This window comes from Nasonia vitripennis (genome assembly GCF_009193385.2).
Source record: "Nasonia vitripennis strain AsymCx chromosome 4 unlocalized genomic scaffold, Nvit_psr_1.1 chr4_random0009, whole genome shotgun sequence".
In the NCBI taxonomy this organism is placed as follows: Eukaryota; Metazoa; Arthropoda; class Insecta; order Hymenoptera; family Pteromalidae; genus Nasonia; species Nasonia vitripennis.
Window position 1 is genome coordinate 289,526 of NW_022279645.1, and position 17,126 is coordinate 306,651.

Genomic DNA, 17,126 nt, shown 5'->3' on the forward strand with positions numbered 1-17,126 from the left:
CTACGTTTGGATTAAGTATCTGTCTCGAATTTTAAGCTCTCAATTAAGCAAATCTCATGTAAAATCATACCACTGCGAAAGGTGTTTACAAATTTTTTACTGTAAAGAAAGGCTGCAAATGCACGAAAATTATTGCAAAAATATAAATAAATGTCGAATTAATTTGCCCGACTTTAAGAATAACATTCTTAAATTTGAAGATTATAATAAAAGTGAAAAAGTTCCTTTTGTTATTTATGCAGATTTCGAATGTTTGTTAAAGCCTACTGAAAATGAAAATGCTTTTCAGCTTCATGAAGCATATAGCATAGGCTATTATATAAAGTGCAGCTTTGATGACAGTTTATCTGTTTATAAATCATACAGACAAAAAAATGAAGATGAAGAGACACCGGCAAAATGGTTTGTTCGAGAATTGAAAGGAATTAGTGAAAAGATTGATCTACTCTACAAAAATCCAAAACCAATGAGACTTACAGATCTAGAAGAATTATCTTTTCGGGGGTCAACTGTTTGTCATATATGTCGAAAGCCTATTAAAAATGATGAACTCGCAGTATGAGACCATTGTCATCTAACAGGACGGTACGTTAGTTTTTAATGTATACAAATATTTGACTTTAATGCTGTACAACATGTAAGACATTTTTTTCTATTTAGTTTCAGAGGGGCAGCTCACAATTCATGCAATTTAAATTACAAGGATTCGAGGTTTGTGCCGGTTATCTTTCATAACCTCAATTATGACACACACTTCATTTTGAAAGAGATTGCTACTTCTACAATAATGACTGGACGAGTATCTCTGATACCTCACAACAAAGAAAAATATATTTCATTTACGAAGTTTATAGATGACTGTGACATCAGTTTTAGATTTATTGATTCATGGCGTTTTTTACCATCATCGTTGGAAAAGCTTGCATCATATTTGGAAACAGTGCCGATAGCAGTAAATGAGTTCAAAACTGATGGATTTACAGATGAGCAAATCAATCTTCTGAGACGAAAAGGTGTATTTCCATATGATTTCGTAGATGGATTGGACAAGTTGATGACTACAAAACTGCCAGAAAAGAATGAGTTTTACAATAAACTAACAGATTCTCACATTATTGATGAAGACTATCATCATGCTGTTACAGTGTGGAATATGTTTACTATAAGAACTTTGGGTGAATATTCTGATTTGTACTTGAAAACAGATGTTTTATTATTAGCTGACGTCTTTGAAAGTTTTCGAGAGACATCACTGAAAGCGTATAGTTTATGTCCTACACACTTTTACACGACTCCAGGTCTCACATTTTCAGCAGCTCTAAAAATGACAAAAGTGGAATTGGAGCTTCTCACAGATATAGATATGCTGATGTTTATTGAAGCAGGCATTCGAGGAGGAATAAGTCAATGTTGCAATCGGTATGCTAAAGCAAACAATCCCTACATGGGATCATCATATGATAAGAATCAGAAAACGAAGACGCTCTTATATTTTGATATTAATAATCTTTATGGATGGGCCATGGTGCAGTATTTACCAGTGGGAAAATTCAAATGGATTGAATATGAAACAAATTCAAATTTTTTCAATGCACCAGCAGACTCTGATACAGGCTACTTTGCTGAAGTAGATTTAGAGTATCCTGAAGAAATACATGATGATCATCAAGATTTGCCTTTTTGTGCAGAGCATCGTACACCCCCTGGCTCAAAGCAGAAGAAACTGCTGACTACTTTGAACGATAAGAAAAGGTATGTCATTCATTATCTTGCGTTAAAACAGGTACTAGATAATGGACTTCGACTTAAAAAAGTGCATAGGATTCTGAGTTTTGAGCAGAAGCCTTGGCTCAAACCATATGTTGAATTTAATACAGAGAAGAGAAAGCAGGCCAAGAATGAGTTTGAGAAGCTTTTCTACAAGTTATTAATTAATGCAGTATATGGTAAGTGCATCGAGCGAGAACGATCTCGCGTTGATGTGCGATTAGTGAATAAATTTACTGGTCGATATGGAGCAGAAGCACGTATAGCTCAACCAAATTTTCATAGTTGTGCTATCTTTGATGAAAATTTGGTTGCTATACAGCTAAAGAGAACAAGTATTACAATTAAAAAACCAATATACGTTGGTCTCAGCATTCTCGATATGTCTAAAACATTGTTATACGATTTTCATTATTCGTATATGAAGCGGCGACTTGGGGAAAAATGTAAACTCCTTTACACCGACACAGATAGTCTAATATATGAAGTTGATGACGTGGATATGTATAAAATAATGAAAGAAGACTTGCACAAATTTGATACTTCTGATTACAAAGAGAACAATCAATTTGGAATTCCACGTGTCAATAAAAAAGTGCCTGGATTAATGAAAGATGAATGCAATGGCAAGATTATGACAGAATTTATTGGTTTACGTAGCAAAATGTATAGTATTTTGATAGATGGATCTGAGACTGTGAAAAAAGCCAAAGGCATAAAGTCAAGTGTTGTGAAGAAAACAATCACGTTCGAAGATTATCGAAAATGTCTTGAAGAACAAATTATTGTTAAACGTGAGCAGTGCAACATTCGCTCTAAATTACACATAGTGCATACTGAAAAACAGAACAAAATAGCACTAAGTCCGCATGATGATAAAAGATACTTATTACCTCATAGCACAGACACTTTGCCTTGGGGTCATTACCGAATTATTGAGGAGCAGATGGCACTGGCTGTAAGTCAAATGGAGGAGGATGAAAAAATGGCTGATACAAGAGGAGAAAGAGTGGGGGAGATGGAATTGGAGAAGGGGTATGAAGCGACCAATACTAAAGAAGAAAGCGAGAGAGCAATGGAGAGGGGGAGCGAATTGTCCAATGAAAACAGTGCAGCACGAGTGGGGATGACACTTTATGGCGATACAGGCGAACAAATCTTTATAGAATACGATGTTTGTGAGGAGCTAATGCACGAATGGAATCCATCGATGGAGGGGGCATCTTCCAATAGAAGAGATATTCTACAAGAGGCTATGGAAGGGGCAGACATCGTGGTGGGGAATGGGCTATATGAACCGACGCACCACGGTGAAGAGCACATTCGAGCAGTCGAGCTTGAAAATTACCTACCTTTGGAGAAGAAACCAAGACTCACTTAACATTTTCAAGTAAGTTCATAGCTGATTCTCACTATTTTTTTTTTGTTCTCAAAGAAAATCTTTTCTCTAACACACAAATTCTTATTTTTTTCACGTTTCAGAATGGATCTATCTGCACTTAACAAAATTGCTGAGCGCGAGTTCTTGCCTAAGAAGAAAGTCACGGACTTAGAAAAAGATCATGAGTACATGGTGACTGCACTCAAGGAGGTGAAGACTAGATTCGGCACGAAGATCGTGGCTGAGATTGATGACAGCTTTCAAATATTTCTGCCAGAAAAGATCTCATCAGCAATCTTGAAAGATCAAGAACTTTTCAATAATCTTTCAAACACAGCAAATAAACTTAGTTTATTTATAACATATCAGGGTGGAACTTCTTTTAAGTTCACCACATGCTAAAATAATGAAATACAAAGACTGATAATTATTAAATACTATTTATTTGTTAAAACTACAATTCACATGAATAAAAATACATTATTAAATATAATAACAATTGCTTTCTTATTTTTTAGAACCTTGAATAATTTATACAATCTCATTTTTATCTATCCAACTATTGTGATCGCTACTGAATCCTAACCATTTAACATATATGCGTTTACCACTTTTCTTTAAAACTTTTTCTACTAAATAAATTTCCGGATACATAGTTTTATGAATTTCCGTTTCATAAAAGCCACCAGAGACGGGTTTATCATAATAATCTTTGAGGTGGTAAGTTACTGGATCTGTTTTTACAACTCGCGTTATTGTGAAAATTTCCGTAGACCAATTTGGTGTGTAACTTTTTTCAAAAACATTTTTTAACCTACTTATTCGTACTTTATCTCCTACTTTGAATTTCGGTTCTTTCACTGACGACTTTTCAGTAGGAAAACGTCTCTTGACCTCTCTCTCATTTGCCTGTGTAACATTTTCAGGCTCGATTCCTGTTGTCCGATGTTTTCTCGAATTGTATGCTTTGAGCAAGTTAGGTAGAATATCCAACCATTTATAGCTTCCTTGTTTGCTGAATTCTGTCCACATTGCATTTTTTAACGTTCTATTGAATCGTTCGCATATACTTGCATGAAGATTACTATGTGAAGAGTATAAGTGTATATTGTGCTTCTTCATAAGTTTTTGAAAAATTGAATTGTAAAATTCTTTTCCTTGGTCAGTTTGTAGATTCTTCGGTACTCGTCCTTCTTTCAGTATTGACTTCATAGCTGCAGTAACATCCTGGCCACTCTTCGACTTGACTGGCACGGCCCACGCGTACTTTGAAAATATGTCTATGACAGTGAGTAAGTAGCGGAAATCTTTGTTCTCGCTAGCGTAAGGAATCATTTCCACAAGATCACCTTGCCAAGTCTCATCTATTCCGCGTATATCATATTTTCTTCGCTTGTACCTGCGGCGTGCAGCTTTATGCAGCTCTTCAGCTACTTTTTGCTTTTCCATCTTCTTTGATTATAAAATTATTCAATTGACCAATAATATATTCAACGCTTGCGAAATTACGTTGAGAAATATCATTAAGATATTTTAATTTTTTGTCCACATCAGATTTAAGGCTTTCAACTTGCTCCCTATATTGGTCTATAAGTTCACCAATTCCAGTAATTTTAGAAGATATATAATTTACTTCCGTCTGCAGGATAACTTGCAGTGAATGCAAAGTGATTGCATCTTTTGGATTGTGTGGCTCTCCGAGATTACAGAGTCGCTTCTCGTCTAAGTCAAAATCGCCGTCTGATGTAAAATTAAAACCATTTCCTGGAGGCCCGCGACTCACTTGCTGCGAGCTCCCAAGTTTTCTTCCGAACACATCGAGACTCATGGTAGTACTGATGCAAAGAAGAAAGATGCGTATCAATATATATGCCCAGCTTCACGCAATTCTTCAATAATTGAATGAATTTCGTTGGTGTGATTGTTATTTCCAGCAGATCGTTCGGCAATCAATAATCGAAGTCGTTCGACAAGCTCATTTGGATCGTCCCAGTAGACAAGATCTATGGAAGAATTTTTCTTAGCTATTTTATATTTAGGTACAAGTCCTCCTCCGCTGCTGTTGTTCTTTTTACGTGGAGTGCTGCGGAACATTGGAGCTAAAATATTCTTATATTTATTACTTCTCGACATTCTTATAGATTCATCTTTGCTGAATTTTTTCCGATGAGCATTTGATGCTTCCAGAATCTTGCGATAATTTTCACGATCTGCTGAACTCAGAAGAAGATCATCCGGATATTTTTTAAATAGCAATTCCATTAGTCCATTCGTTTTAGGATAACTTTCATTTCTGACTTTGACATATTTATCATCAAACTCTATTTCTGAATCACCAATCATATACACTCCATCAACCTTTCGCACTCCGTATATATTGTCAATTGTTCTACGGCTTTTATCTAACAATGATAAAAAATCTTCAGCTGATTCATTTTTTCCACTCGTAGATTTAAATGTAGAATTGGTTATTGTGTTAAAAGCATCATCATCATCATCATCATCATCATCATCATCATAATCATAAACATAATCCATTAAACTTGATTTATTATTATTATTATTTTGATCGTTGAGCAAACTTGATCGATCGATTCTTGTTCGTTTTTTCATTTTCTTACTGCTGTTTTGATCCAAAATGTGATTGGATGGTTGCTGTAGTGGGCTTTCACTTTTCATCTCAACAAGTTTCTCAAGTGGTGTGACGACTGGTTTTAGAGTATCGCTGATGACTTTTTCAAAATCATCTTTCTCCTGTTTTAATAAAGTGTATTTTTTTTTAATAGCCTCACGAGCTCGCAAGAGCTCACTAAGAACATTCTTCTCTTTCTTGAAGTCTGACATGCTGACGTGGCGATGTCTACAACTGAACTGCAAGTTTGAGACTCATAATTCCTTTTTTATTGCAAAACAGTCAAATCCTTTTCTGTATCTACCCTCATTCATCGGTCTATCTTTGTCAATGACGATGAATCCATATCTATCATTCTTCCAACATTCAGAACAAAGATTCCGAAATTCATTGAAAGTTAAATCAGTATTCACATGATCTTCATAGATATGTTTAAGATTTACATCATCTTGTCGATAAATTACTAACAAATTGACATTATCCCTAATGAGATGTTTTCCTATATGAGCATAAGATTGACATAGATAGAAACTATCTACACTCTTATGTCTTCCCATACAGAAGAATGCTCTGACGTTATCCTGCTTCTCACATGCCACATCATCAAAAATCATAATTGAATTTGGTAGGGCTTCATCTGGAGATACTACAGATTCATGCTCACTAAACGGAAGATATGATACTCCTTCAATCGGATCCAAGACATTTTTGAGAAATTGATACTTTGGCTGATTCAAGGATTTAGAGTATACATATAAATTCTCAAATCTAAGACCATTGGGGTGTGTAATTAGAGCCAATAAACTATTTGTTTTTCCACAGTTTGATGGACCACAGAATACTGCTCGTATACTATCTGGTAGTAATTCCCCATGACGCTTCTTTCTCTTCTCTTTTCCAAAATCAAAATTCGTGACAGGGAGTTTGACGTTTTGCTCGGTAAAATCCATGTTCACGCAACAAAGTCACATTCAACATTGAGCTCTTGAAATATAAACGCTCGTTTTATACCATAAACGTCAGTTGTGAATCAACACTCGAAGAGAGATGATCATACACAAATCTCAGAAACAGCCGAAAGGCTATGGATTGCTTGATAAAGTTATCAATAACTTACCTGTTGAAATGCATCTTCCTGGATATCAATACTGCGGTCCCGGAACCAAATTAAAAAAGCGAATGAAAAGAGGAGATCCTGGTATTAATCCGCTTGATCTGGCATGTAAAAAACATGACATAGCTTACTCCGATAAAAACGGAGATCGTAAAGCTGCTGACAAGAAGCTTGCTGAGGAAGCTATGCAGCGTGTCAGAGCCAAGGATGCGAGTCTTGGTGAAAAAGCGTTTGCTTTTGCTGTTAACAGTGCTATGAAATTAAAAGGAAAAACTGGAATGGGACTGAAATTTAATAAGTTAGTGACTGTAGCTAAAAAATCAATGACAGCAAGTAAACATTCTCGCAAGGTTATTCAATCAGCGTTGAAGGGTGCACGTCAAGCTGTTAAAAGTGTAGGAGGAAAGAAAAAAGTTATCATTCCACGTGTTCTGCCGCTTCCAGCAAAAATTGGTGGAGTTCTTCCTTTTCTCATTCCATTGTTCGCAGGACTAAGTGCCACCGGTGCTCTAGCAGGAGGTGCTGCTGGAATAGCTAAAGCTGTTAATGATGCTAAAGCCGCGCAGAAAAATCATGAAGAAAGTAAGAGGCATAATAAGACCATGGAAGCTATTGCTTTAGGCAAAGGACTCCATCTTAAGCCCTATAAAACTGGGATGGGATTATTTATGACACCTCATATTGGTTGTGGCAGCAATCAAGTGAATAGAAAAAAAAAAACTTCGATTTAACTTTGCCGAATCGTCCACTGACTGACTACGATCTAAAAAAATATGCTCATATGATGAAAATCTCAGATTTCCGAGGTGTTTTCATGAGAAATAATTTGCCTCCCAATGGTCCATGGTATAATGAATCTGCAGTGGTTAACTTGGATGACTATCAAAATAGAGGTACTCACTGGGTTTGTTATCGCAAGCAAGGTTCTGAAGTGCTTTATTTTGATAGTTTTGGTGATCTCAAACCTCCCAAGGATCTCATGATGTATTTTAACGTGAAAAACGTGAAATACAATTACAAAAGATATCAAAATTTTGACTCATTCATATGTGGCCATCTTTGTCTCTACTTCTTAGCTGGAAGACTATAAAAAGAGGTGCTCGCAGCCGAATGAATTCATTATCATCCGATCAGTCATGGAAGATAGTTTCACTCTGAGTCTAACGGGAAAATCTTCTGTTCTAGAAGCACAATATTTCCCTTCAATCGAACTACCAGAGCATACAAATTTTGTTTTGGGCTTAGTTGAACTTTTAACATTCAACTCTATTCCAAACGTTGACTCATCAAACAATAAAGTTCATTTGAATGGTGAATTTATTACTATTCCAACTGGCAGTTACGAGATTGATGCTCTTGATCAATTTTTACAAGCAGCTTTGAAAGCTAAAGGAATTAATTTTTCCTTGAAAGCTAACAACAATACTCTCAGAAGTGAAATTACTTGCAGTCATCCCTTAGATTTCAGACCACACGATTCAATAGGTCGTCTCCTTGGCTTCACTCCTCGTATTCTCAAAGTTAAAGATCTTCACAGCTCTGATTTACCTGTGAAAATATTGAAAATCAACGCACTGCGAGTAGAGTGCAACATCACTGCAGGTGCTTACATAATGACAAAAGAGTTCACACAATCCATGAGTTCTTTCCCCGCGTGCCTCCAGGATATAAAATCATAGAACTTCCGTCTCATGTCATATATCTACCGCTCAGCGTCAAGTGCATAGATCATCTACAAATTCGAATCGTCGATCAGGATGGAAATTTGGTGAATTTTCGAGGAGAGGAAATCAATATTAGACTCCACATCAAATCTGTATAATGGGCATCGTTTACAATTCTGGATCATATATAAGTCAGTCATCATGGCAACCAGTCATCAGTCGACCGAAGAAACTCAAACCGTTAACACGCAAGAGCATTCAGTTTCTGAAAAGTCTAGGACTAAAAGTTCGTGGAAAAAATTCACGTGTATAATTTTTTGCTGCTTCCAGAAAAATGGACGAAATTCTAAGCATTCAATCAGGTGTCGTATTCGATGAGTCTATTGCTCATTACGAAGTACACGCACATCAGCCATAATCATCATTAAGCTTTGACAACAGCGATGAAATTCGTATTTCTATCCAACATCAAGATCTATGTCTCCTGCCATCACGTAGTTCTATCCATGTATGTGGAAAATTGAAACTCAAAACTGGTTCATCAGCTCCAGCTAAAACTACATTCGTGAACAATGGCATTTGTCATCTGTTTGATGAAATTCGTTATGAAATTAATGCTGTGGAGATAGATAAAAGTAAAAATGTTGGTTTGAGCAGTCTTATGAAAGGATGGACTTCATTTAATTCGAATCAGAGTAATATGCTAGAAAAAGCAGGCTGGCTTGGCAATGAAGAAAACGTCAAATCGTTTGTCGATGAAAAGGGAAACTTTGACGTTGCGATTCCGCTGAGTATGATCATGGGCTTTGCAGAAGACTATAAAAAAATTATAGTTAACATGAAGCATGAGCTCATTCTTACAAGATCGAGAAGTGACTTGAACGCAATAATCCAGGAAGGTACTACGACATCTGGTGTAACTGCTTATGAAGATTGTGAAGTAAAAATATCGAAGATAGAATGGTTAATGCCATATGTCATTGCATCTGATAAACAAAAAATTCAGCTATTGAATTTCATTGGTAAAGATAATCCCATCTCTATGTGTTTTCGTTCTTGGGAGATATTTGAATATCCTCTTCTCCCAAGCACGAATAAACACGTCTGGACAGTGAAAACATCAAATCAACTGGAGAAACCACGTTTTGTAATTCTCGGACTACAAACAAAGAGAAAAGCTGTAAGAACTGCAAATGCGAGTAGATTTGATCATTGCGAGATAAGTAATGTGAAACTTTTCTTAAATTCACAATATTATCCATACAACAATATGAATCTCGACATATATAACAATCAGTATGCGATTCTCTATGATATGTATGCTAATTTTCAAAAATCATACTATGGAAGAGATCCACAGCCGATGCTGACAAAATCTATGTTCATCGAGAATGAACCGCTAATAGTTATTGACTGTTCACGACAAAACGAATCTCTCAAGAACGCTCCTGTTGATGTACGTCTAGAGTTTGAGGCTAAAAAGGATTTTCCCGCAGACACTTCAGCCTACTGCATGATCTTACACGATCGTATCGTTCAGTACAATCCCATCAGTGGGGATGTCAAGAAACTCGTCTAGGTTGCACAAAAAAAAAAAAAAATGGAGTATGCAGTAGACATGACTGGTTTCAAGCAAACCGGAGAAGATTATATTCTAAAGGAAATTGCAATCATTCCTCTCAACGATAATAGTGAGCCTATTGTTCTAATATTTAAAAATCCCTTCCCCTGGAAAAAACTCTCTGACAAAATACAAAGGGAAAACAACTGGCTTAAACATAATCATCATGGCATGAACTGGAAAACCGATGGACATGACTACTCTCAAATTGGAAACTTGCTTCGTGACGCTTTGCATGATGCATCAAAAATTTTTGTCATGGGTACAATAAAACAGAAATGGCTTCAACGATTCAAATTTCCAGTTCACAACATTGAACAATATGACTATCCGTCAAAACCATCTTTTAAGTGCGTCACAGTATGCACATATCATAATCCAAGCTATAAGACGACCTGTGCATTGCACAACGTCAAACTTATGAAATTGTTCTATCTGCATAAACTGTAAAGTAAAAAAAAAAAAAAATTAAAGAAAAAATGAAAAAAAAGTAGAGAAAGTTATAGGCATTCCAAAACATAATGGAGAGAGGAAAAATTATCCCACTCTCTCATCGGGTACTAAAACACTCTGAGAGGAGAGGGGGTGTTTTAGTATCTTGAAGAGAGAGAGAGGGGATCCCTCCTCTTCCATCGGGTACCAAAACACTCTGAGAGGAGAGGGGGGTGTTTTAGTATGCCTATGTTTTGGTATGCCTATAGCCTATCTACTGTGAGTGCTCGTGTTTCGCGATGCTCGAGGGCTTGCTGAAGGAAGACTTCGAATTGCTCGAGGTCTAAATCAACTCGAAAGCAATCCGCACGCAGCTGCTCATCGGAAGAGGCATTTCTGTATGCCTGCAGCTGTGTTCGAGCTTCTCTGACCTTGTCCATGACTAGACGTTTAAATAATGATTATTAGATAAATTAAATAAGTAAAGAGCGTGAGAGGACTTATTCGCTACACCCCAGCGCAAATGAGCTTGACTAACGTGAGAAAATTTCTCGTAACGTGTTAACAATGTATACTAAATCTAATTTGTTCTTTGGTTGAGTTTCTGAAACGAACGTTCTGACTTGAAGTTTACGAGCGAAAGAGATTCGTTTCTTAGAAGTCTCGTTTTGTAACAGAATCGAGTCCGAATGCCTATTCCTTTTTAAAATGTTCGGCACGAACTTCGTACGTTTGGGTGTATGAGGTTGTGGGGAAGGAATAGGGTGATCCACCGGATCAGTGGTGAGGGGTGCTGGACGTGTGTCGTCTGCTGGTTGAACGCGGTTAATATCCGTCGGTGAAGGAATCCTGATCGGTTCAGGAGTGGTATTTTCCTTAGTGCCGTCGGGATCATCTTGCAGGACTAGCATCGGTGTCTAAACGGATGCGCGTGCGTAGTCCAAGCATGACTGTGGGCAGTAAACGAACCCAGTTTTGGTTGTCTCCGTGGCACATGAGAGCTGACTTGATGTCTCGGTGGAGGTGCTCCACCATGCCGTTGGAAGCAGGATGATACGACGAGGTTCTGATCCTGTTGATTCCTAGGATCGATAATAATTCTGAAAACTGGGCACCCTGATCTGTAGTGATCGTCGTCGGTGAACAGTAACGTCAGATCCAGTTGTCATGAAAAGCACGAGCTACCGTAGCCGCAGTGGTATCTGTAATTGGTATTGCCTCTGGCCATCTCGTGTAGCGATCGATGATGGTGAGGAGATGCGTGTAGCCGTTGATGTGGGCGAAGGGGCCTACGAGATCCAAATGGACGTGATCGAATCTAGCATCTGGAGCAATGAAATGCCTAGGCAAAAACTTATTGTGTTTGGTCACTTTAGATTGCTGACATGCTGTGCACGCTTTGCACCAAGAGGCGATGTCGCGACTCATGTTCGGCCACACATACTGCTGGTGGATGAGTCGGGTTGTGACTTTGACTCCAGGATGCGAGGGTGAGTGAAAGTTGTTAAAAACTTCCTTTCTCAATTTCTTGGGAAGGTATGGACGAATGACGTCCTCGTAGATGTCGTAGTAAAATGCTGCGTGCGCGGATCCCCACGTAAGTTTGCGCAGCTTTAAGGGGTGGTCCGGCGTTTGCAGAATTTCTTTTAGCTCTTCGTCCTTTCCCTGTTTCTCGCTGAGTTGTTTGGCGTCGAACAGTGTTGGCAGCTTGAAAGCGTTGATGTTAGCGAGGACTTCCCTGACTTGTGGATCAGCCAAGAGTTCAGGATCGCTCCAGTTGAAAAATGCAGGAGATGTGAAAGCGTTGATTCTTGACAGTGCGTCAGCAACGTCATTCTCCTCCCCTGGGAGATAAAGAATCTCCGTGTTATACTGGGCGATAAATGACAATCTGCGTGAGCGAATTGCTGGCATTTTGTCGTGGCTCTGCTGAAGAGCGTAGATCAAAGGCATGTGATCCGTATGAATTTTAAATTCTGCTCCTTCAAGGTAGTGATGGAAGTAACGAATTGCTTCATAAATTGCCGTTAGTTCCCTGTCATAAGTGGCGCTAAATTTCATTTGCGCAGGAGAGAACTTCTGCGAGAAGAATGGCAAGGGTTGCCAGGCATCATCCGAGCGTTGCTCGAGGGCTGCTCCCATTGCGGTATCGGAAGCATCTGTGATGAGGCGCAGTTCAGCGTTTTCACTGGGAAAAGCTGTGAAAGCTAAGTTGATGAGATCCTCTTTGCATTTGCGGAAAGCAGCCTCAGCTTCCGGAGTCCAGGGAACTGGGCGTTTGTCTTTCTTCTTGGCACCTTTCAAGAATTCATTAAGAGGGCGTTGTGTCTCGGCAGCGTGCGCGAGTAAACGCCTATAGCTGTTCACAAGACCTAAGAATCTTCTTAATTCTTCGATGGTCCGTGGTAATGGAAATTCTTGAATCGCCTTAACTTTCTCTGGGTTAGTTTTGAAACCGTTAGGCGTGATGAGGTGACCCAGGAAAACGAGTTCTGAAACCTCGAGACTGCATTTCTCCAGGTTTACCTGCAGCTCGTACTCGTTGAGGCGATTGAGCACTATATCTAATGTAAGTCTATAAGCGGCTTTAGTTGCCTCCCCGAAGATCGTGAGTTGTAAGGGTTATACTTCCACCAGTATTTCAAGTGCTTTGGTAGAGGTAATATTTAGAGCCCCTGTAACCCCCCCCCCCCCCCCCCTCGTTATGAGACCCCGTTGTCTCTCCAGGGACCACTTCGCTCCTGCTTGCTTTACCATTGGCCACAAGACCAACGTAGCGTATGTAAGCTTAGGAAGAAGTACGGCCCTGTAGAGCTATAGGAGAATTTCAGGAATGAGTCCCCACATGATGCTAAGAGCCCTGTGGTGTTGTCCCCCTCGGGTGTTGTCAGCACATCCTTTGCTGACAACACCCGAAACCGTAGTGGTTCCTAGTTTTGGGACCATAGTCCTATAGTTTACCATACTCCACGGGAAGTGGTTTATGATTTTATCCACGCTTCGCTCTTCTTTCTCCGATGTGCTAAGGAGATTTTTTAAATAATATATGGATCTTGGGCAGCGTGGTGTAATTGGGTTTAAGCGCCTTGGTTTTAGATTTTATCCGTTCGCCTTCCTCCGATGTGCTAAAGTGTTGTTCTAATAAATTATTGCTTGCGGCGGGCATGAGGTTGCTGAATTTAAGCGCTTTGGTTTATGATTTTATCCTCGCTTCGCTCTTCTTTCTCCGATGTTCTAAGGAGATTTTTTAAATAAGATATCGATCTTGGGAAGCGTGATGTAGATGGGTTTAAGCGCTTCGGTTTTTAATATTATCCTCGATTTGCTCTTCTTCCTCCGATGTGCCGAAGAGTTTTTTCTGATAAATTATTAACCTCGGGGAGCGTGGGGTAGCTGGGTTCAAGAGCTTTGGTTTATTATTTTATCCTCATTTTGCTCTTCTTCCTCCGATGTGCCGAAGAGTTTTTTCTGATAAATTATTAACCTCGGGGAGCGTGGGGTAGCTGGGTTCAAGACCTTTGGTTTTAACTTTTATCCGCTCGCCTTCCTATGATGTGCCGAGATGTTGTTTAAATAAATTATTGATTTCGGCGAGCATAGGGTAGCTGGCTTGAAGCGCTTTGGTATTTGATTTTATTCTTGCTTAAATTGCCTTCCTATGATGTGCCGAGGAGTCTTTATTAATAAACTATTGAGCTCGGGAAGCGTGATGTAGTTGGGTTTTAGCGCTTTGGTTTTTAATTTTATCCTCGTTTTGCTCTTCTCCCTCCGATGTGCCGAAGAGTTTTTTCTGATAAATTATTAACCTCGGGGAGCGTGGGGTAGCTGGGTTCAAGAGCTTTGGTTTTAACTTTTATCCGCTCTCCTTCCTATGATGTGCCGAGATGTTGATTAAATAAATTATTGCTTTTCGCAAGCATGGAGTAGCTGGATTTAAGCGCTTTGGTTTTAAGTTTTATCCTCTCGCCTTCCTATGATGTGCCGAGATGTTGTTTAAATAAATTATTGATTTCGGCGAGCATAGGGTAGCTGGCTTGAAGCGCTTTTGTATTTGATTTTATTCTCGCTTAGCTTGCCTTCCTATGATGTGCCGAGGAGACTTTATTAATAAACTATTGAGCTCGGGAAGCGTGATGTAGTTGGGTTTTAGCGCTTTGGTTTTTAATTTTATCCTCGTTTTGCTCTTCTCCCTCCGATGTGCCGAAGAGTTTTTTCTGATAAATTATTAAGCTCGGGGAGTGTGGGGTAGCTGGGTTCAAGAGCTTTGGTGTTAACTTTTATCCGCTCGCCTTCCTAGGATGTGCAGACATGTTGTTTAAATAAATTATTGATTTCAGCGAGCATAAGGTAGCTGGCTTTAAGCGCTTTATTATTTGATTTTATTCTCGCTTAGATAGCCTTCCCATGATGTGCCGAGGAGTTTTTATTAATAAACTATTGAGCTCGGGAAGCGTGATGTAGTTGGGTTTTAGCGCTTTGGTTTTTACTTTTTGCTCGTTTTGCTCTTCTCCCTCCGATGTGCCGAAGTGTTTTTTCTGATAAATTATTAAGCTCGGGGAGTGTGGGGTAGCTGGGTTCAAGAGCTTTGGTATTAACTTTTATCCGCTCTCCTTCCTATGATGTGCCGAGATGTTGATTAAATAAATTATTGCTTTTCGCAAGCATGGAGTAGCTGGGTTCAAGAGCTTTGGTTTTAACTTTTATCCGCTCGCCTTCCTATGATGTGGCGAGAAGTTGTTTAAATAATTTATTGCTTTTGCCAAGCATGGGGTAGATGAATTTAAGCGCTTTGGTTTTTGATTTTATCCTCGTTTTGCTCTTCTTCCTCCGATATGCAGAAGAGTTTTTTATGATAAATTATTTTATCCTCGCTTCGCTCTTCTTTCTCCGATGTGCTAAGCAGATTTTTTAAATAATATATTGATCTTGGGCTGCGTGGTGTAGATAGGTTCAGGAGCTTTGGTTTTAACTTTTATCCGCTCGCCTTCCTATGATGTGCCGAGATGTTGTTTAAATAAATGATTGCTTTTCGCAAGCATGGGGTAGCTGGATTTAAGCGCTTTGGTTTATGATTTTATCCTCGTTTTGCTCTTCTTCCTCCGATATGCAGAAGAGTTTTTTATGATAAATTATTTTATCCTCGCTTCGCTCTTCTTTCTCCGATGTGCTAAGCAGATTTTTTAAATAATATATTGATCTTGGGCTGCGTGGTGTAGATAGGTTCAGGAGCTTTGGTTTTAACTTTTATCCGCTCGCCTTCCTATGATGTGCCGAGATGTTGTTTAAATAAATGATTGCTTTTCGCAAGCATGGGGTAGCTGGATTTAAGCGCTTTGGTTTATGATTTTATCCTCGTTTTGCTCTTCTTCCTCCGATATGCAGAAGAGTTTTTTATGATAAATTATTTTATCCTCGCTTCGCTCTTCTTTCTCCGATGTGCTAAGGAGATTTTTTAAATAATAAATTGATCTTGGGCAGCGTGGTGTAATTGTGTTTAAGCGCTTTGGTTTTTTATTTTATCCTCGTTTTACACTTCTTCTTCCGATGTGCCGAAGAGTTTTTATAAATAATCTATTGAGCTCGGGAAGCGTGATGTAGTTGGGTTTTAGCGCTTTGGTTTTTAATTTTATGCTCGTTTTGCTCTTCTCCCTCCGATGTGCCGAAGAGTTTTTTCTGATAAATTATTAAGCTCGGGGAGGGTGGGGTAGCTGGGTTCAAGGGCTTTGGTTTTAACTTTTATCCGCTCTCCTTCCTACAATGTGCCGAGATGTTGATTAAATAAATTATTGCTTTTCGCAAGCATGGAGTAGCTGGATTTAAGCGCTTTGGTTTTTAATTTTATCCGCTCGCCTTCCTATGATATGCCGAGATGTTGTTTAAATAAATTATTGATTTCGGCGAGCATAGGGTAGCTGGCTTGAAGCGCTTTTGTATTTGATTTTATTCTCGCTTAGCTTGCCTTCCCATGATGTGCCGAGGAGTCTTTATTAATAAACTATTGAGCTCGGGAAGCGTGATGTAGTTGGGTTTTAGCGCTTTGGTTTTTAATTTTATCCTCGTTTTGCTCTTCTCCCTCCGATGTGCCGAAGAGTTTTTTCTGATAAATTATTAAGCTCGGGGAGTGTGGTGTAGATAGGTTCAAGAGCTTTGGTTTTAACTTTTATCCGCTCGCCTTCCTATGATGTGGCGAGATGTTGTTTAAATAATTTATTGCTTTTGGCAAGCATGGGGTAGCTGAATTGAAGCGCTTTGGTTTTTGATTTTATCCTCGTTTTGCACTTCTTCCTCCGATATGCAGAAGAGTTTTTTATGATAAATTATTTTATCCTCGCTTCGCTCTTCTTTCTCCGATGTGCTAAGGAGATTTTTTAAATAATATATTGATCTTGGGCGGCGTGGTGTAATTGTGTTTAAGCGATTTGGTTTTTTATTTTATCCTCGTTTTATTCTTCTGCTTCCGATGTGCCGAAGAGTTTTTATAAATAAACTATTGAGCTCGGGAAGCGTGGTTTCGC

The 17,126-nt window shown here is 38.8% G+C and overlaps 2 protein-coding genes across 4 annotated transcripts in view; both read left to right on the forward strand.

Annotated features, from left to right (window-relative positions):
• The window catches only part of LOC100499182 (uncharacterized), a 300,507-nt gene that overhangs the window by 15,640 nt on the left and 267,741 nt on the right, over positions 1–17,126 (forward strand). The gene's annotated exons all lie outside the window — the stretch shown is intronic.
• Positions 549–3,499, forward strand: LOC116417373. The gene is made up of 2 exons (XM_031930123.2): positions 549–3,157; positions 3,250–3,499. Exon 1 carries the CDS (start codon positions 788–790, stop codon positions 3,146–3,148), a length of 2,361 nt encoding a protein of 786 aa, XP_031785983.1. The 5' UTR covers positions 549–787; the 3' UTR covers positions 3,149–3,157; positions 3,250–3,499.